General features: G+C 42.5%; 1 protein-coding gene across 1 annotated transcript; it reads left to right on the forward strand.

The window, feature by feature from the left end:
* The first annotated feature begins 4946 nt into the window (after positions 1-4946).
* LOC132115787 (uncharacterized) lies at positions 4947-7002 on the forward strand. Its single transcript, XM_059524186.1, has 2 exons — positions 4947-5005; positions 5342-7002. Exon 2 carries the CDS (start codon positions 5351-5353, stop codon positions 6968-6970), a length of 1620 nt encoding a protein of 539 aa, XP_059380169.1. The 5' UTR covers positions 4947-5005; positions 5342-5350; the 3' UTR covers positions 6971-7002.
* The last annotated feature ends 15032 nt before the right edge of the window (positions 7003-22034 follow it).

Here is a 22034-nt window from a genome sequence, read left to right on the forward strand (position 1 = left end):
GGAATCAAGGAGGAGATAAACAGAGTCTGCAGAAATGCTTGGTGTTAAATATATTGCCATCATGTATAGCACACATGTTCTTGTTAATGCATCTCCTTCTGGCAGAGACAGATCTAGATTCAGTGGTATTAGAGATCAATATATCAAAGAAAATACAGAAGTGATCAGGCAGTGCTATGTCCTTAATAACTATGGATGAAATGTTAAGACCTCTACTGTTGAGTAAATCTAGAGTGTTTCCCACGTTAGTGTGTGGGTCCATGCACAAGCTTAATCAGGTCAAAAGTATTTAAAACAGTTATAATTTCTTTTGTAGTATTGATTTCTGCATTATCTATGTGGATATTAAAATCCCCTGCAATAGCAAAACAATCTAACTCTAAAGAAATCATTGATAACAGTTCTGTGAACTCGTCAACAAAGGCTTGAGAGTATTATTATGAGTATTAGAGTATATTTTGGAGGTCTGTAAATAATGGTAAATAGAATGTGCGGAGCACCTTTCAGCACACTAGCTAGATATTCAAAAGACAAGTACTGAACTTGATTTGAATTTGAAATGACGCTTGCATTGATAGATATCTAATAGAGCAGCTACACCTCCACCTCTCCTAACAGTCCTGCAGACACTCATGAAAGTAAAGTCAGGAGGGGCTTATTCACTGAGGACTGTTGCACTACAACTGTCTTCTAGTCAAGTCTAATTTAGAAACTAAATCCAGGTTGTTAGGGGTTATTAAGTCATTGATCAGAAATGATTTACTTTTTAGTGAGGGAATGTTTAAAAATGCTATCTTGATGGCATTAATTTTTTGTCCCTACAGCAATCTTAGTTGGACGCATAATGTTGCTGCTATCGTAACAGGGACCTGACACATATCACCAAGAGCTGCTATCAGTTGTTTTTGGTTCACCTAGTGGGGATGGAAGAGGGTTTCGGCCCTGGCATTGTGGCTACTGCCCACTGGCTTTGGTGGTTTGGAGGGGCCCCCAAAAGGATCTGAGTTCTTTTTCAGGAACAGTGACATCGCCAACATAATGAAAACTGGGTCCTCTTTCACTTTGCCCACCTCTTGGTCCACTTGGTCTGCCTGGAAAAGTTTGTATAAAATTTTTTCCCATAAATCACATGAACTTCAGAAAAAGGGTGTTGCCTTCTGTATAAATAAAGTCAGTTGTTTGCAGATTCTCAGCATCAGCCAAAGAACAACAGACTGGTCAAATCGTAAGTACAGCCATTTAATAAATTATGAGAATCATGCTCTTAAACAGTTTAAGGTCTGCTAAAAACCATTATATATATAGCACATATATATAATGTTTTTTGATATTATAATTTGTAATATCTCAAATCTGCAGTGTTATATTATATATGATTTACTGCAAAGATATATGCCAATATATGCAACTCTAGGAAAGAAATATGAAAAGTTTTAATGTTTTAAATTAATTAATTAGATGTCTAAATATATATATATATATATATATATATATATATATATATATATATATATATATATATATATATATATAATCATTGTAATCACACATAAATATTTTTTGAAAATAATGATTATTGGACATTTATTTAATGTTTATTGTTAATTTTTAATCAGCCTTGTAAGGATCCACCCGACAACCAGAGGCCTAGTTGAAGTTTTACTTGCAAGTTTGGTCTTTTACTAATGTTTCTTTATTTATGAGGATTTAGTTTCAATTTTATTCTAGCTCCGTGTTCAATTTGACTCCAATTTTCAAATGATCATGAAATTTAGGCGATGTTTCTAATTCAAAATTTATCACAAATATCGATTGTTTATTCATTTAAATATTTGATTATTCTAGAAATTTCCTTATTTTCAATTATTCATTTACTGGGGACCTAACGTTGCATTTGAGCCTTGCAGTGGCCAGAGTGCAGGTCTCACGATCACAGATTTGCCCGTCTCATTTTAGTCAGAGGGTGTAGGTTGACTAACACCTGTTTTGTCTGCTGCCTACTGCTTGCTTGTGACAAAAAGTGTAGTCTTTTCCCGTACAATTTGCTAACATCCTCACAATTTACTATTCATAATGATTTCAAGAGAGTTCAAAATCAATTAAATATAATACTTTTTTTGTCAGGTAAAAATGTAACATGCCAATTACATAACGAAACAATGAAAGAGTGGCTTTTATGGGGTTGATTATTTATATGAATGGCTAATTGTCAGGACCCAGGAAACGATGTATGATGGTCTCACACAAACCAAACTGGCCTTTATTACTATTATGTTTTAATAGGTTTTTATGACGTATATGATCTGCCTACATTTTATTTATAATTCTTTATTAAAGAAATAAACATGACAGCACAATGGACTGAAAGCTCTCTAGCATCTACTGTTGCTATCACATTTGCTAGGACACATAGGTCAAATTTTCAAAACCAACCAAAACTTACCAACTTATCAAAACTATGGTGGCCTAGAGAGCTCAATACATGCAAATAGAAAAAGCGCCAGCATATTAAGAAAACATCAGTTTAACAGCATATGTGCTGCAAGTACAAAGTACAAAACAAAAACATGCTGCACATACGGGAACACATTGCAAATATCCACAACACAATGCCAAATTTACCCCAAGAATATAAAAATTAACCATTTTATTATTTTGTTAAATTTTATTATTATTGATTAACATTTGTATAAACACAGTTGTACAAATACCATTGTTTAACTATAGTAACCATATTTTTGTTTATTTTTTGTATTAAAAAGTGTATTTATTTATTTATTTTAAAATAGTTTTTATTATTGTTGTAAGGGAAGTTTAAAGTAAAAGGTAAGTTAGTCAGCTTACATAAACATAATCGTTCATAGTTATAGTTATTGTGTGTTTCGTCATCTTATTTAGGCTAATAAAAGAAAATTACAAGGAATTGTCTGATCAGGATGTTCAAATAAACAACAAATCACGGTGCCAAACAAATCACAACTATGGAAACAAAATAACAAATTACAAATGCAAATGGAAATCTAAAAACAAAATAACAACTCAGAAAACACAAAAACACTTTTAGACAAAACCTTTGGTTTGAGAATAGATTACTCACCACTGACTGGACGAGACATCTGTCAATCAAGCTATACAGAAAGAACAGCAGACTAGTGGTAGAAAGTTCAGAGATGGTTATCAGAAAAAAATACGTTATCAGACTCAGTCATATTTAGTACTGATTTTTATATTTATACTGATCGTTTTCTTTGCTCACTAAATATATCAGAGAAACAAATCTATCAGTTGTTGGAAACTCAGAAGCGAAGACCAGGACACATTGGGATATCTTTCATACAGAAGTTACTCTTTATTGAGGACTCATCCAAGTCTCACCAAAGCAATGATACTTTGGAGATTTTATACAGTACATTCAAGTGGGAGGGATACATAAAGTAGAGGTGGAGACAATCTAACTTGCAAAGCATGCAAATTGAATACAGGGATCGGTCTGATACTGGCAATTTTCCCATCTTTGGTCTTATCAGTATAACAGTGTCATTTAAATACAGAGGTGCCTGACACTATCGCTGATACCTTCACATTGTCTTAGAAACAAAGGCACAGCTGTGTCTTGAGCTTTGTTCAGGAAGAGCAAAGATACAAAAGGTCATTAGCTAGTAGGGCTGTCACTTTTGTGAAAAAATCATTTTTGATTTGATTTTTAAGACATAAGTGTTCATTGAATCGATTGTAAAATCGATTTTCCATGTCTAAAAAAAAATATGTTTCCCTTTTCAATGTCAAATAACGGACGAACTTAAAGAGAGCACTGGAAACGCACGAGTCAGCAATATTTCTTATTTATTGGCATGATGTTTCGTGCAGAATAACAAACAGCAACAGGAGTGCAACAGTCTCGAAAAAATATATATGCAGAGGGGACGGCTGCCATAACAAACGAAAAACATCACTGCAGGCTTCAACCCGGCTGCATTTATGATTTAGGCAATTCAAAAATCTCCAAGATTATTTTAAATAATGATCAATCCATTTCAAACAACTGTTCAAACAATGAAACTTTAAATGGACTTGAGAACAGGCCATGTGTGTTTTTTTATTGAACGTAACCGACACTTAGGCTAGGCGGCACTAGGCAGGCATAATGAAATGTGCAAAAAAGTTATACCCATTACAAACTATTGGACAGGAAAACAAGTCGATCAACATTTTCGGGGTCCAGAGCAGAGTGTTTTTTATTCACTATATGTCCAGCTGTTGAGAAGACGCGCTCCGACCGCGCTGATGTCCCGGGGTCACTCAGGTACAGCTGCGCCACAAAAGCCGGTCGCTGTCAGCTTGCAATGGTCCTTTTCATGACTCAGAATCTCCTGTAACTAGATGCGTGAATGAGGCGAATTCGCATCTACTGTGCCACGAGAGCTCCAGACGCGCGTAAACACGTCTTTACATTTAATTAAAATTGAAATCATTCGCGCCAGACGCTCTATTCGCGTTTAGTGTCAACTCAGCATAAGAGGTCGCTTTCGTCAATGGCGCGTAAAATTGCTGGTATTTTCTGTCTAGCTTCTTTCTAGCTTTCATACTGCACTTTCGGAATTCTTTATTTTCTTTTTCTGCTTGTTTGTGAGTTTTGTTACATCTATATTTTTTAATTGTTGAATTATTTAAAAATTAATAGTGTACATATTTGGTTAAAATCGATTCCCTATTTTCATTTTCGAAACTTTTTTTTGGTTGGTGCGATCGATTGTGCAATCGATTTTCGAACTAAAAGTGACAGCCCTATTAGCTAGACACCTGGGCTTCCTGATTTGATCTTTTAGAAATGTCATCCCTTTTACCTGACAATGTTTCTAACTTTTTCAGTTAACATTTTATAAATGTGTAATTCCACACAGTAACAACCCACACCTTAAACCTGTAACCTTTTGATTCACAGATCAGTTCTTCTCTTGTCCCTCCATCATCTTTGAGGAATCTCATTTTTAGTGTTGGTCATCAAGTAAGTCATTACATATGTTTGTCCATCAGTTTTCTGTAAATCCTACAGTAAATTTTAAGACCAGACAATAGTCCCAGGACACACACACATACACACAAACACACATATTACACAAATTGAAATTTTCAATCAATTGTTGTAACTAATTAAATACTAAAAACATTGGTTATTAGTTACAGATTGAAACTGTAAAATATTAATACCATGCTAGCTTTATGTTGGTTCATTATAAAGACAATTAAAAGTCCTTTTATTTCCTCAGTGAGCTAATAAAACAAAACACAAAAAACATTTGGATATGTTAAATTGCTGTTTTTTTCTGTTTCAAAATAACAGAGAAACAATATGGCAAGTTCAGATCGAAAACTAAGCAAATTTGATGAACTCATCAAGAAAAGCAAATCAGTTGTAAATGGAAATCCTACTCGATACCAGGTGCAAAAAATGATGGACAATACAGATACATTTCTGTCATATCAAAAGATTTTCTTGGGTGAGAGAAACAAACAGAAATCCCATAAAACCATTCTGCTGGTGGGAGAAACAGGAACAGGAAAAACAACCCTGATCAATACGATGATCAACTACATGTTGGGAGTTCAGAGAGAAGACAAGGTTTGGTTTGAGTTCACAGATGATCAGAGCGACCGATCTTCAGCTCAAAGTCAGACCTCCAGCGTCACTGTTTATGGGTTTTATCTACAAGAGAGTCCAATCGATTTAACAATCATTGACACACCAGGATATGGAGACACACGTGGAGTTAATCTTGATAAAAAGATCGCCAAGAGTTTGCTTAATTTAAGTAAATCTGAAGAAGGGATCCATGAAATACATGCAGTGTGTCTGGTGATTAAAGCATCACAGAATCGACTCTCGGACAGACAAAAATACATTTTTGATGCAGTTCAGTCTTTATTTGGGAAAGATATTTCTGAAAACATTGTCTTGCTCTTCACACACTCAGATGGGATGCGTCCTAAAAATGCTCTGACGGCTGTTGAAGCTGCTGAAATCCAGTGTGCAGTGAATAAGAAGAATCAGCCAGTGTATTTCTTGTTTAACAACTGTCAGTCAGACGCTGCTGATGGAGAAGATGATGAAGAATATGATGAAGAATATGATGAAGCAAATAAGCAGAGACTGGATCAATCATGGAATCTCAGTTTTAGAGGAATTACAAGATTGTTCAAGTTTCTTGACACAATAAAACCAAAATCCCTGGAGATGACTCGAGATGTTATAGAGAAACGGGAACGTTTGGAGGCAAATGTCTCCAATATACGAGAACGTGTTAAAATGATGGAAAAAAAGCAAATTGAGCTGAAACAAACACAAGAAGCCCTGGAGAAGAACAAGCAAGATGTCATAGCAAAGAAGAACTTTGAGTATGAAGTTGAAGTTCCCTACAAAGAGATAGTTGATATTGATACTTCTTTAGCCAGTAAGGCATTGTGCTGCGTATTCTGTGAAGAGAACTGTCATTATCCTGGATGCTGGTGGGTCGCTAATCTGGCGTGGTGTGAAGTGATGAAAAATGATTACTGTACAGTGTGCACTAATAAGTGCCACTACAGCAAACATGTTAAACAACCAAAAATATATCAAATAAAGACAAAGAAGGAGAAGAGATTTTATGAAGGTTTAAAGAAGAAATATGATGATAGTATGATAAAAATTGGTGATGATGTTTCTTTGGTCAAGAAGCTGAATGAAGAACTGCAAGAATTAGAGAAAGAGAAAATAATGCTGGTGACTGAAGCTTTTGACTGTGTGGAAAGTCTGGACAAGATTGCACTCAAGAGTGATTCTGCATTCACACTTCTTCACATTGATGCTCTGATTATGAAGCTGAAAGAAATAAATGAGCCTGACAAGGCCAGAAAACTGGATATCATCAAGAAGAGAGCAGGAGGAGAAAAGCATGGAGCATTGGATTACTTAAAAAGATTTTTTTTTAAATAAGTTCAATTCCTCTGCCCCTCAAATTATGCAAAAAAAAATCATGTTCTTTGTGTATCAGTGATTGTAATTTCAGTGCTTCATGAATGTAATTTTTGCATTTCCCAGTTACTTTGGATAAACAGCATCTGCTCAATTAAATGATAGAATGAAGCAGAAATTGACATCAGCATAATGTAAATTGCTTCTACTGTGAGATTCTGTTTAAAATACTGTACAACAGCAATAACGTTAAAGCAACAAATACCCAGAAAAAAATATTAAAAATTATAATTAAATTTTTTTTTATCATAAAATATAATGTGTTTGTAATAATCATGGTCACTAGGAGGCGTTTTAGAGACTGCTTTGACTGTATTAAGTGCTGATATCTAGAGTGCATTTGTGAAAATTTTGTATATCATCATACAGATGAAAAACATGAGATATTTGAGCCACTGTACTTCAGTAATGAAAACTCTGCTTTACTGTAAATCTGGACTTTGCTGTTCACTAGCTGTGTGATTTTTGGGACTCATGGGTGTATTGCTTGTGTCTTTGTTTTTTAAAATTATGCTAAAATATTGTTAACTAGAATGTGCAGATATGAAATGCTTTTACTAACATAAATTCATTAAACTAGCACATGTGTTTTGGCTTCATTTATATGTTATATGTTATCTGTTTTCGTTCAACTTCAAAATACTACAGTAAGAGAATAATATTACTGTTTTAATTTTCTTTAAGACACATTTCCTCTAAAACACTTTTCGTAATGGTAGACTTTGAGATCCAAACTTCTAGGGTGAGATTCTAATGAACATTAACACTCTGAGCGTTATAAAAAAATAATCTTGACATAATAGAATGAATACAGTTTTTATAACAATATAATAAAATTTTGGCCAGGGGGGCTGGGTTAGCCCATGGGGGAATTTCCCCCCACTCTTAACAGTTTATCTGATGAACACTTCAGAATCTGGGCTGATGCAGTACGGAGAGGCTGCTCACTGCGGACCCAATGGGTGGAGCTTGACCTCCAGCTCCCCCTTGCTGGATGTAATGGGTGGAGTTAGACACACCAATCACACCCCAATCTGTACCCCTTACCCTAGCGCTAAACATAACTTCACCCATTAGTTCCAGAGGTGGAGATGGAGTAAGTCAAACTCCACCCATTGCATCCAGAGAAGGAGAGCTGAGGTCATTTGGCTTTGCAGTGAGCACTACTTGGCAGAAGGACATCCAGGGATTTCTTGCCTATTCTTTTATAAATACCAAAATTTCTGACACTATTCTCTTGACGTATTATTTTCTCCTACTGTATAGTAGGCAAGTAGGCATATTGGAACACAACTTAAGTATAAGCATGTCTGCATCCCGTGAGAATACACCAGGAAGAATCACACCAAGATTCTTGACTTTAGAAATAAGGACACAAATAATTTATATTTAGTGGAAAGGTTTTGTTTGTTATAACAATCTGTAAAAACTATATGAATGTTGCTGCTGTGTATCAAGGTAACAACACATTGAAATGTTTTGTAGAATTTTTTAATAAATTTTTATTTTGTATCAGTAAAAAAGCATAATACTAAACAGAAAAGCAGATTATAAAAGCTTTAGAAGTTTCACAGTTTTTACGAGTTTCTTGTTTTCGTATTTGAAAGTGTTTTTGATGTACATTTTAAGATCTGTGTTACAGAATGTAGTATACAAGGGCTTTTTTTGTGACCATCAAACTCTGCTTAGAGCACACTTTCGGTCATGCAGTTGTATTTTCTTCACATAGCCACTAAGTGGAAGTGTTTCCAAACACAATTCAACAATCTCTTTCAGTTGTGTATTAAACAGAAAAGTGGAGCAGCTGATATTGTTCCTTCAGCATTGACCTTCTTCTGTGTTGATCACTTTTTTAAAGCTTTTTTAAGCTTTTGAAAGCTTTATTTACAAGACATAACAGAGAAGTTTATTATTTCCAAGATTGATTAATTCAAACATTTTGAAAAGAAACAATCCAGAAGTAAGATCCTAAATGATCTTTGTAGAAACATTAATAACTAATACAGACAATGCCAGATGCTCATTGTCATAAACCTGGAAGCAAACGCTGCTTGGAAAGGGGAGCATCAAGATACTGAAATAAAAAACACATACAATGATGTACACTTGTTAATCTCTTTATGCTTGTTGGCAGTTTTAAATGAGCCTATAATTTGAACTATTGTAAATAGGTCTACAGATTAAGCATGACAAATTAACCAAATAAATATTTGTTTTATCTGTATATACCCAGGGGTGTAAAAAGTTATTGTAATTGTGCTTAAGCACACATTTTACTCAGTAAAGAAGTAGATTTTTAATAACATTAATTATTCATGCCATATGTTAGATGGTATGATTATATATTGTAATTTGTATGCAATGTGTATTTGAATTAGTGGAAACTTTTAATGGGCTGTAAAACAGAGCAACTGAATACATTGAACAGCAGTCTAGAAATTTAAATAAAATAACAAAAAGTGACAAATATATTTTGGCTTATTTGTTATTTGTTACTATATATATATATATTGTGTCGGGGAGAGTGATCACACACAGTGATTACATGACAGTAATGCAATAAAGTCCCCAGAGGGGCGGTTTATTGAGCAGTGGGTGCAAGTAGACTGTGCAGTGCTGGCGTGCTCTAGTGCAGGAGTCTTGGTTGTGCAGCAAAAAGTATCCGTGGGTGCGGCATGACGTGCTGTTCCTCAGACACCTGAATCTGAAAGAGAGCCAGAGGACAGCGTTAGTCTCATTCTGGAGTCGAAGCTCAACTGCCTCTCCTTTTCCTCTGCTCAAAAGCTGTTCTGCTGATGAGGTTCAGGTGTCGGTGATCACCATGCATTCCCTGGTGATTGCAGTGTCAGCGCTGTTTCCTAATCGACGCTAATCCCTCATTAGCTGGCTCGCCACACACAGGGAAGGGAAGTGTTATTTGACAGGCCTGACCATAGTGACTACATCCTGGAGAGCCCTTCGGCATTGGCCATGAGCCGCCCCAGCCCGATGCTGAACCCTAAAGTGGAAATCCTGGAGGGCCAGGAACCATCTGGTGACCTGGGCATTAGTATCTTATGCCCAGCCATCCACTGGAGCGGAGCATGGCCTGGGATAGGAGTGAAGGTGCGGCCCAACAAATAATACCTCAACTCTAGGATGGCCCACTTGATGGCGAGCGCTTCTTTCTCCACGGCTACATATCGAGTCTCTGGTGGGTTGAGCTTCCGAATGATGTATACAACTGGGTGCTCCTCTCCTCCTTTTTCTTGGGAAAGGACTGCACCCAGGCCAGTGTCAGAAGCATCCGTCTGTAGGATGAATGGGCAGCCGAAGTCCGGGGCATGTAGAACGGGCGAAGACGAGAGTGCACCCTTAAGGGTTTGGAATGCGGCTTCCGCTGCAGCCGTCCACTTCAGCTTTTCTGGCTGCCTTATTTTGGTCAGGTCTGTCAAAGGGCTGGCTATTGAGGAGAAATTTGGTATGAAGCAGCGATAATATCCGGCTAATCCCAAAAAGGCACACACCTGCATTTCGTTGGTGGGCCGAACCGCTTGCTGAACCGCCTCGATCTTCCTGCTCTGAGGTCGTATTAGCCCCCGGCCAATCTGGTAGAAGTTCTAGGTGGCACTTCGTTGGGTTAGCAGTAAGTCCAGCTTACCGTAACTCCATTAGCACTCTCCGTAACCGATCGAGATGTTCCTCCCAGCTCACAGAGTGGATGACCACATCATCCAGGTATGCAGCGGCGTAGGATTGGTGTGGTCACAAAAGGATGTCCATCATTCTCTGGAATGTGGTAGGAACCCCGTGAAGGCCGAAAGAGAGAACCCGGTAATGCCAGTGGCCACCAGGGGTACTGAAGGCAGTCTTCTCCTTTGAGTCGGGGGCGAGGGGCACCTGCCAATAGCCCTTGGTCAGATCGAGCGTAGAGATTTAACAGGCACTGCCTAACCTTACCAAAAGCTCATCCACACGGGGCATATGGAGTAACCATCAAATGATTTCGAATCATTTTGATGCCAAATGATTTCACCAGGGGGCATGTGGATCTCATGTTGAATAATCCGGGATTGCCCGGGTAGCATACTGAACACATCTCTGAATTGTCCGACCAGGGGGGTTATCTCCGCCTTCTGCATCGGGGAGAGTTGTTCCCCTACCGTGACCACTGGGGTCTACAACTGGGCAAAAGCTGCCAGTTGCTCCCGGGGAGCCACCCACCTCTTGAGCAGGTTGATGTGGTAGATCTGCTGCTCCTTCCGGCGTCCCACCTGGAGAACACGGTACGTTACAGGCCCCACTTTCTCTATGATGGTATAGGGTCCCTGCCAGGAGGCTAGGAATTTGGAGTTGCAGTCGGCACAAGAACCAGCACTCGGTCCCCAGGTTGGAATTCCCTCGGCTGGGCTGGGGACCGTTCGATAACGGTTCTATGGGGGGCCGGCTGTTGCTCCCATGCCTCATACAGCTGTGTTGGATGTGTCCCAAGCCTCTCTTGCCACATCCAACAGCTGTCAGCCAAACAGTAGCTCAAAAGGCGTGAACCCAGTTGACGCCTGAGGGGCCTTTCGGATGCCGAATAACACATAGGGGAGCATCAGGTCCCAGTCGCGCCCATCTTCCGCCACCACCGGACACAACATCTGTTTCAGTGTCTGGTTGAATCTTTCAACCAATCCATCCATCTGGGGGTGGTATACTGAAGTGTGGAGCTGCTTCACCTTAAGGAGCTGGCAAAGCTCCGCCATGAGCCAAGACATGAAGGGGGTTCCCTGGTCAGTCAATATTTCCTGTGGTATTCCCACACTTTGGAGTACCAGGTTGCATAGTCCAGTATCACTAAGATGTGTTCATGGCCCCAGGCGGATTTCGGCAGTGGCCCAACTAGATCCATGCCAATTCGGCTAAAGGGCACCTCAATGATGGGCAGTGGCACAAGTGGGCTGGGTGGAGGCTGACAAGGGGAGGTGCGCTGGCAGGTTGGACAGCTCTGGCAAAACCGCTTCACTTCAGCTTCCAATCCTGGCCAGTGAAACCAGTCTCGATTCCGCTGTGTGGTGTTAACCCCTCCCAGGTGTCGGGTGCGAGTGCGCTAGCTCGATTGCCATCTCAGTCTTGGTCCTTGGCACCACTAAGAGCAGTTTATCCTCCCCCCACCACTGGGCAACACAGTAAAGCAGGTAATTCTTGACTATGAAGTAAGGGGTGGGGTGAGGCGCTGGCTGGCACATGTCCTCCTCTATTACACAAACCTGAGTCCAGCAATTCTTCAAGCGTATGTCCTCCCGCTTCTCTCGGCCAAACGATCCCCCTGCTGTGATCTGTTGGAACAAGTTCATATACATATTAGCAGAATTAGCACACTAACCATCCCCATCGCTATTGGTGGCCAGAAGGGCTGGTTGGCAGCCTTCATTGCGCTCTGCTCGTTGTTTGTGGTGAGCCCAGGTGTTGGATCCTGGCTGCATCACGGTGGCCATTAGCTGATTGAAACCTGGCCAGTCTCTTCCCAGTAGCAACGGTACTGGGAGGTCTTTAACCACCCCCACCTCCAGTTTCCATGTCCCGGGGCTGGCTGAGATGGTAACCCACTGTGCGGGAACGTTTCGGGTGTCTCCATGCACACAGGTTATGGGTATTGTAGCTTTTCCGCTCTCTCGAGGTCAAAGTACCCCGGGCTGGGCCAAAGTGATCAAGCTGCCCGAGTCTAGGACAGCTCGTACGGTTCCTCCATCCAGGCAGACGGTTCACTCAGGGGCACCTTGCGAGACTGCTCGGTGGATGATACAACCAGCTTTCCACACACGACCCCCGGGGATGGCGGCTCGGTGGGCATGGGTTCGCCACTTTGTCCTGGTGCAGGGACCACTGGTCCATTAACTGGCCTTGAGGTCCCCTTCACCTGTCGTTGGTCCAGCTTGGTCTTCCGTGGCGGTGCTGCCACTCTATCTCCTGCATCAGGGGCAAAGGATGCCTCCACCATCTCCACCGCTTCCATCAGTTCCGCATGTTGCCTTTGGTAGTGATGCGGCAGGGCCCAAAGAAGGCGATCGATTACCACCCTCTCATCAACCTGGGCCGCCGCTGGGCCATCGTGTAAAAGCCAGAGGTGGGCGAGGTGAGTCAGTCGGGCAGATTGAGCTCGGATGGAGAGATGCTCATCGTAGGTCCACTGCTGGAAGTGTCGGGTGGCACACATTGGGGACAGCCCCACCCTGGCCAAGATTTCTTTCTTCAGTGCATCATAATCCTCATTTCGGGGTGGCGGGAGGGAGTAATATGCTCGCTGGGCTTCTCCCGTCAGGAACGGAGCAAGCAACTGTGCCCATCGCTCTTTCTCCCATGCCTCTCTGGTCGCAATGACCTCGAAGGTGTGTAAATATGCCTCCACATCATCCTGGTCATTGAGTTTAATGAGGTTTTGATGGGTTTGCCATCATGGCTCAGGGAGTGGGGTTCGCTGGGCCGTGGCGCCACGCAGCTGCTCTACCACCCGTTCCGCCCTCTCTTGCCAGGCTGACAGATGTTCCGAGAATTTCTGCTGTCGGACCGTTATTTCTGTGAGTCTGCAAATAATCTCCTCCATTTCCAGCCCCAGAGGCACACCGAGCTGAGAGAGAGAGAGCAGGGTTCTGCGGGGGCACTTAACACTAACTGTTAATCCAGGTTTGTGGGAAAGGGATCACTCTCTTCTTGCCCGCATTCTGGGGAGAGTGATCACACGGATGACAGTAATGCAATAAAGTCCCTAGAGGGGCGGTTTATTGAGCAGTGGGTGCAAGTAGACTGTATAGTAGTGCTCTGGTGCAGGAGTCTTGGTTGTGCAGCAAAAAGTATCCAAGGGTGGGGCGAGACGTGCTGTTCCTCAGACACCTGAATCTGAAAGAGAGCCATAATATAGCGTTAGTCTCATTCTGGAATCGAAGCTCAACTGGCTCTCCTTTTCCTCTGCTTAAAAGCTGTTCTGCTGATGAGGTTCAGGTGTCGGTGATCACCATGCACTCCCCGGTGATTGCAGTGTGAGCGCTGTTTCCTGGGTGACGCTAATCCCTCCTTAGCTGGCTCGTTAAGCCTGGTTCACACGGCAGGATAATTATGCCGATTTTAGCCCCGATTGACACCTTCCGACAATCTTAAGGATGCTCCGATTATCGTAAAATAATCTGATCAGATATTCCTGCCGTGTGTGGTGTGTTAAAACTGCTCTCCTATGCTCGGAAGGACGTCGGGACCGCTCTGATCTCAAATCGGGGATATCCAACATGTTGGATTTATTTGGCCCGATTTCTTCTCGTGTGTGGTGTCCCCCAAGGACAAACGATCACGCAGCCTGTGGACTGTGGCGTGTAGCCAATCAGAAAGCGAGGTGATGTGGCGAGGAAGTACCGGGGAAGTACCGGGTAACAGAATCAAAACAGCCGGCGGCATGGCGCACCAGAAAGTCCGGTGGACGTCGGAGATGGAGGACTTTGTCTCCACTTCTTTGACCATAACCTTTCTTGTTTTTCTTATGTTTTTTTTTTTCGGTTACAAACAAAGCACATACTATGGCCACTGCAACCTCTTTGTCCGCCATGATTGTTTACTCTGAAGTCACGTTTGATCTCGAGGGATTTTGCGAGATTTCCCGTCTGACCTGGGAATGCTCTGGAGTCAAATCGGTTCGTGTGTGATGTGTTGATTTTGCCGTTTGGCTGCACACCACACACTGTACGGCAAAAACTGTTAGACCCGTGATTTTTTATCGCCGTGTGTGGGGTCTCTCAGGTTTGGAAAATCGGCCGACAATTTTAAAATCATCCCGTGTGAACCAGGCTTTAGCTGGCTCGCCACACTATATATATGTATTTTTTTTTTTTTTTTTTTTTTTTTTTACAGAAACTAGCCAATTTAAAATAAATATTACAAAAAACAAAAGCAGTAATATTGTGAAATCTAACTTTTTTTTAATTATTTGAATATATTAAAAAATTTAATTCATTACATTATAAGCATCATTACTCCAGTCTTCAGTGTGACATGATCTGTCGGGTCTCGGGGCTAATCACCTGCCTTTTGGGGTTGTGAATATGTGTTGTGTGTGTTTGGATGGTTTGACAGCTCACCGCGTCTGTCTGTTTGATTTGAGTTTCCCCCCACCCTCCTTGTTTCTCCATTGTTAACCTTAATTGTTTGCCACCTGATCTCCATGTTCTTCTAATTTCTTCCCTTTATAATTCCCTGTGTTTCTCTGTCCTTTGTCAGACTGTTGTTACTCGTACCAATAGCTCCAATCTACTAGCTGGTCTGTGTACTCACCTTGTCATGTCTGGTCTTCTGGCTCCAGTGTCTTTAGCTGTTTTCTCTGCCTCCTGTTCTCCAGCTCTTCTCAAGCTTCCAGCTCTCATTCCTCCTGTCTCTGCTGTCGAATGAGCTAAACTGTGGAACGTTGCTCATCTGCATCGACTTCTCATTCTCTCACTCGGGTGCCGGCATACCTCGACCCTAAGAACTAAACTGTGGAACGTTACTCATCTGCTCTGTCTCATCTGCTTTAATAAAGCACAGTGTAAATTCACAACTGAATCCAGCCTGTTTCTCCTGACAATGATCCTTCAGAAAAAATTATAATATAATTTGCTGCTCAAGAAATATTTATTAGTTATTATTGCTTCTTCATATTTGTGTGGAAACCGTGTTGCATTTTTCAAAATTAAGTTTATATATACCAGGTGCTGGTCATACAATTATAATATCATCAAAAAGTTGATTTATTTCACTAATTCCATGTGCCAGGTGTCAATGGTCGTCTTTTGGACCCATGGGTGTGCTGGTCTAAAAAAGAGGTGTGTTCAGGCGCATTGCTGGTGCAATACTATTTTAAGGATCTAAAAATAGACTGCGCCATAGACCAACTCAAACCTGGTCTAAAGTCTGGTGCAATGTTTTTTCTTTGTTATTTAACAAAGGATATAATGGATAGTCATCACATGTATTAGATTTAGGCTATCTATTTCCTTGCACACAAGCAGCTTTTCCATTTTCCATTTCATCTCGGAGATGCGTTCTGTCTTTGTGCTTGCCAAATTCTGCCATGTAAATAGCAAATCCGTCATGGCACAAGCACAACTGGCTCTTAAAAGGAATAGAAAGTGACATGACATTCAGCCAAGTATGGCGACCCATACTCAGAATTTGTGCTCTGCATTTAACCCATCCAAAGTGCACACACAGAGAGCAGTGAACACACACACACACACTGTGAACACACACCTGGAGCAGTGGGCAGCCATTTATGCTGCGGCGCCCAGGGAGCAGTTGGGAGTTCGATGCTTTGCTCAAGGGCACCTAAGTCATGGTATTGAAGGTGGAGAGAGAACTGTACTTGCACTCCCCCCACCCACAATTCCTGCCAGCCCAGGACTCGAACTCACAACCTTTCAATTGGGAGTCCAACTCTGTAACCATTAGGCCACGACTTCCCATCTTAGAAGATGAGACTCTGATTGGTTTATTGCACATTACGCCAAAAAACAGCTATTACTCATTTAGAGAATAGGGGCAACCTGTTTAGACCGTCGTTAAAATAGCAAAAAGTTTCTATTCAACACAATTATTTGTTAATATAGTCTATCTTTCCACTTAGAAGCTTTTTTATGCACCGAAATTCTTGATAAATAAATACAATTAATGCTTATCAAATGCACTTTAGAATCAATATTTTTATTTGAGGATCACCCCTTTCGATTGAAAGTCAAGATCGATCCGCCCATCCCTAACACACAGATTGAGTACTATCTCAGCAGCTTGAATCAACATTCGGCCCGTATTCTGTTTCTGTTTATTCCTTTCTTCCGCCTGTGTTTATGTGTCCATTAGCAATATGAGAACATGTAGGGACCCACCCTGCTTGATTATCAGCGGACCTTTAGGCATAGCAAAAGTTAAATGTACATATAAGGAACAGCTGGAGGAACAATTTGCAACTTATTAGGTCAATTTGCAACATAATTGGGTATAAAAAGAGCCTCTCAGAGTGGCAGTGTCTCTCAGAAGGATAACCAATTCTCAACTTTTTTGAGATGTGTTGATGCCATTAAATTTAAAATCAATTTACTTTCCTTTAAAATGATACATTTTCTCAGTTTGAACATTTGAAATGTCATCTATGTTGTATTTTGAATAAAATATTGAAATTTGAAACTTCCACATTATTGCATTCTGTTTTTATTCAAAACTTGTACAGTGTCCCAACTTTTATGGAATCGGGTTTGAATGAATGTTGTATGAATGTTCTCAGTCAGAGTCATAACGGTGACAAATCATGATTTTTAATGCCGAAAGCTCAGTCAGTTTTTACTTTTTTAAACTTTTTGAATACTGAATTGACCGAGATTAAGACATTCACTGGCATATCTCTTGCGCAGAATTTGCATGGTGCTTTTGTGATATCTATTGGCTCACCTTCATGGTTTAAAACAAAAATATCTCCGGAGGTGGGGCTCGGCGATGTTGTGCTATGCCGCTGCTGTATAGCCCATTTGTCACACACCTGGACTCATTTTGTGTGTTTTTGCCCCTGTGACCCAGTTTCTGTCTTCCGTGTGTGGTTTGATTAGTTCCCAGGTGTGTCTAGTCATTTCTGCATGTGTTCCATGTCCCTGTTAATTTAGTCATGCCATCCACCTGTGTGTCCCCATTATCCCTTGTATAAGAGCCTTGTCCTTTCAGTTCTGTTTTGTCGGGTCTACTCGTTACTAGTCACTTGTCTACTTGTTACTTGTCCACTTGTCTACTTGTTACCTGTTACTTGCCACTTGCCACTTGCCACCAGTTACCTGCTACTTACCTTGCCTATGTTTGATTTATTAAAGCCTTGTTTCGTTTATCCTTCGGCTCCGTGTTCCTTCCTGCAGCGTAAGCCGTGACAGAAGACCCGACCTAAAAAGTTAAAAACTGCGTGTTTTCCCTCGGTTTTGTTTTCCGTTTTTTCACAGACTTTTTCTTTCCGTAGTGTGTAATGGATCCCCTCTATCGACCCCGAATACCTCCTCCTCCTGCTGGAGCAGGAGGGACTTTCTCTCGAGGACCATACTAGACGGTTTCTCTTGATAGCTAATGCCACCAGCTACCCGGACCACGCGCTCTGCACCTTTTATCACGCCAGCCTGAACTCCAGGTGCAGAGCGTTGTCGCCCGAAGATGGTCCTCGGGAGGATTTCGCCGCATTCATAGAGTGGAATCTGGTGAGAAATGGGTCACCTCTCACGGTCGGCCCAATGGAGGATCTCGCCAGGTCCACTCTGGACCCAGAGCCCAGCCTACAATCTCCCCACGGTACGAGGCATAAGCCCGAGCCCACCGATGACGGAGAGCCAGAGAGCAACCCGTCAGACCAGGTGCGAGAGCCGGCGACACTGCCCACCACGAGGGAGCAAAATGTGGAGCGCCAAATGGGTCAAAATGAGGGGGTTTCCAATTCACCTATGCCAGATCCTCTGTTAAGCCCAGGAAGGGCTCCTGATCTTCCGTTAAGCCCAGGACGGGCTCCTGATCCTCCTGTAAGCCCAGGACGGGCTCCTGATCCTCTGTTAAGCCCAGGAAGGGCTCCTGATCTTCCGTTAAGCCCAGGACGGGCTCCTGATCCTCTGTTAAGCCCAGGACGGGCTCCTGATCTTCCGTTAAGCCCAGGAAGGGCTCCTGATCTTCCGTTAAGCCCAGGAAGGGCTCCTGATCCTCCTGTAAGCCCAGGACGGGCTCCTGATCCTCTGTTAAGCCCAGGAAGGGCTCCTGATCTTCCGTTAAGCCCAGGACGGGCTCCTGATCCTCCTGTAAGCCCAGGACGGGCTCCTGATCCTCTGTTAAGCCCAGGACGGGCTCCTGATCTTCCGTTAAGCCCAGGACGGGCTCCTGATCTTCCGTTAAGCCCAGGACGGGCTCCTGATCTTCCGTTAAGCCCAGGACGGGCTCCTGATCCTCCTGTAAGCCCAGGACGGGCTCCTGATCCTCCTTTAAGCCCAGGACGGGCTCCTGATCCTCCGTTAAGCCCAGGACGGGCTCCTGATCCTCCGTTAAGCCCAGGACGGGCTCCTGATCTTCCGTTAAGCCCAGGACGGGCTCCTGATCTTCCGTTAAGCCCAGGACGGGCTCCTGATCCTCCTGTAAGCCCAGGACGGGCTCCTGATCCTCCTTTAAGCCCAGGACGGGCTCCTGATCCTCCTGTAAGCCCAGGATGGGCTCCTGATCCCCCGTTAAGCCGAGGACGGGCTCCTGAACCCCCGTTAAGCCCAGGACGGGCTCCTGAACCCCCGTTAAGCCCAGGACGGGCTCCTGATCCTCCGTTAAGTCCAGGACGGGCTCCTGATCCTCTGTTAAGCCCAGGAAGGGCTCCTGCCCCAGAGCTTACTCCAATGCCTGCTCCTCCAAAATTCCCACCCTCCCACCCACTCCTGCCTCCTCCTCCGCTGTCGTCTGGCTGCCCCTCTGCTCGCCCTCATCCTACCATCACTGTGGTGCGAGCTCAGCGGGACCTTCATCCTCCAGCGACGCCTTGGTCGGCGTCTCCCTCACCGCCGCCTACAGCCTCTGAGGCCTGGACTCCGCCTCGGCCCGTTGACCCGTCGGCTCCACCATGGCTCCTAGCTCCTTCCTCTCCGCCGTGGCCCGGCAGTCCGCAGGCTCTGCCTGGCTCCCTCGTCCCTCCGGCTCCGCCTTGGTCTGGCGTCGTCCATCCTATGCCTCGGGACTCCACTCCTCCGGCTTCGCCTCATCCCTCCGTCCCTCCGGCTCCGTCAGGCTCTTTCATCCCCTCGGCTACACCTCAGTCCTCGGTCACTCTGGCCTCACCGCGGCCTTCCGGATCCACATCGCCGCGTCAGTCACCAGAGCCATCAGTTCCGCCTAGGACCTCCGGCTCCTCCCCGTCACCCTGGCTCTTCGGCTCTCCGTCTCCGCCTTGGGCTCCTCCTCCACTTGCTCCGTTGCCGTGGGTCGAGTCCCTGGAGTCGGTGACCATTCCTCCTCCATGGCTCCTTCCACCATCGGCCCCACCTTGGGCCGTGATGGCTGTGGCCTGGGTCCTGCTGGGTACCTCCTGCTTCAGATCCTTCCTGTCTCCTCCCTGGCTCCTCCCTCCGTCATCTCCTCCCTGGCTCCTTCCTCTGTGGTCCCTGTCTGCTGGCCCCCTCCTGGGAGGCTGTCCTCCACCGGAACCTCCTCCCAAGTTCCCACCCACGCCTCCCTTTGTTGTTTCTACGGTGCGAGGACGCACCTACCGGGAGGGGGGAGTACTGTCACACACCTGGACTCATTTTGTGTGTTTTTGCCCCTGTGACCCAGTTTCTGTCTTCCGTGTGTGGTTTGATTAGTTCCCAATTTTATTGTGGTTATGTATTGACAAGAACCTTACATAAAGCATGCATCTATTATGTTAAAGGTACAAAATGTGCAAATAAACAGAAAGTTAAACAATGCTATTTAATTATAAAAACAAAATAAAATGTTAATTACACAATAAATGCAACTGTAATCATTTGGAGTTAGTCATCATTTAGAGAACAATTAGGTAATGAAATCAATTACTTGTGAAAAGTTGTAAAGATTACAAAGGGGGTTACATCTGATTTTTTTCTCTCTCTCTCTCATACGCACACACACAGATTTAAATGAATTCTTTCATAAATTGCATTGACAGATCTAAAATATGAGACCAATATTTCAGGAGTTTAGGATACAGAATGCACATTTCCTATTTGGGTTCATGTATATGCTTTATTAATTTTTTTAAGATTAACAGTTTTTCAAGGAATTGTTATATGCCAGTGTTTATGCAAATATTTGAATTAAAAATCTACAGGTCTGGTTGTTCTCATGTCATATATAACTGTGATGTTCTACAAAACAACAAGCTTTAAAACACTTTTTTCTTACTGCAAAAACTTATTGTGAAATCATTTTTCTCTCAGGTACATCACCAGTATTTAAGCTTCATGAATATTTCTACATCACTCTTGTCAATGTAGGAAAAGATTTTTTGCAGGTAATATAGAAATTTCTGCTTTTGTTGTATCACTTAGTTTTAATTGGGAATAAGTCTTCTGGAGATGCTTGTGAAATGAACTACTGTTGGGGAAATCATACTCTAATCAAACCCTAAATTCTACTCTAGCATGTGTCTGTGTGAACAAGACAGGAAAAAAAAAATAATTCTGCTTCTACAGCATAAGGAGTGCTGTCAATAATTATTCCAAACATCTTACTCCCTGTGTTCTTGATACTGCAGGGGTTCAATGCAACGGTCGCACCTGCCAGCTGAAGTGCCCTTGATTTCAAACCAGAGGGCAATCCTATTTAGGACATTGTCATTCACGAACCCCATTTCACAGAACACATTGCCTGAATTTATTAGGCCTGATTACATTCAGCCGTACTTCGTTATCTCAGTCTCTGCTTTATATAAACCCTGTACATGCTATCACACTTAGCTGTATTTTTATTATTTTATTTTATTTTATTTGCTCATTCGGGTTGTTTGTCTGTGTGTTTGCCTGATTATAGATTGTGATTCTGGATTATCCCTTTTTGATCCTCAACATTGTGTCTCTGAGCAGGACGTAACACAAACACACAAAATAACAAAAATGATGTGTGCTAAACAATAATTGAACCATACATTTCATCACAAATTTAATTGATAGAATTATTTCACTGAATTTGTTCTTTGTTTTTATCCTAACTGAGCGTTGATGTCCAACTCAGAAACATTTTTAAATTGTGACAGAGGTCTGTTCTGCAGATAATGAAATTGGCCAAAAGAGGTCTGCTAAGAGCATCAAATTGTCACTAATGCTGCCATCAAAGTTTGGTAGAGATAGAATAATTGGTATTACAGCACCTGGTACAAGAGCATCTCTCCTGCAGTCATACAGCATCCCCAGTTTCTACTGAATTCACTTCCACTGGATCCATGCTGACAAAACACAGAAAAGATGAACTAACACAAGAGATACTAATAGAGGATTGACTGATAGTTTTAAAAGTAGGCTATCCCTGCATTCCCAATGTG

This window comes from Carassius carassius, chromosome 35, assembly GCF_963082965.1.
Source record: "Carassius carassius chromosome 35, fCarCar2.1, whole genome shotgun sequence".
NCBI lineage: Eukaryota > Metazoa > Chordata > Actinopteri > Cypriniformes > Cyprinidae > Carassius > Carassius carassius.

What these genes read in the sequence shown, in the direction of transcription:
- LOC132115787 (XM_059524186.1), top strand. Translation starts at nt 5,351, where the DNA reads ATGGCAAGTTCAGATCGAAAACTAAGCAAATTTGATGAACTCATCAAG.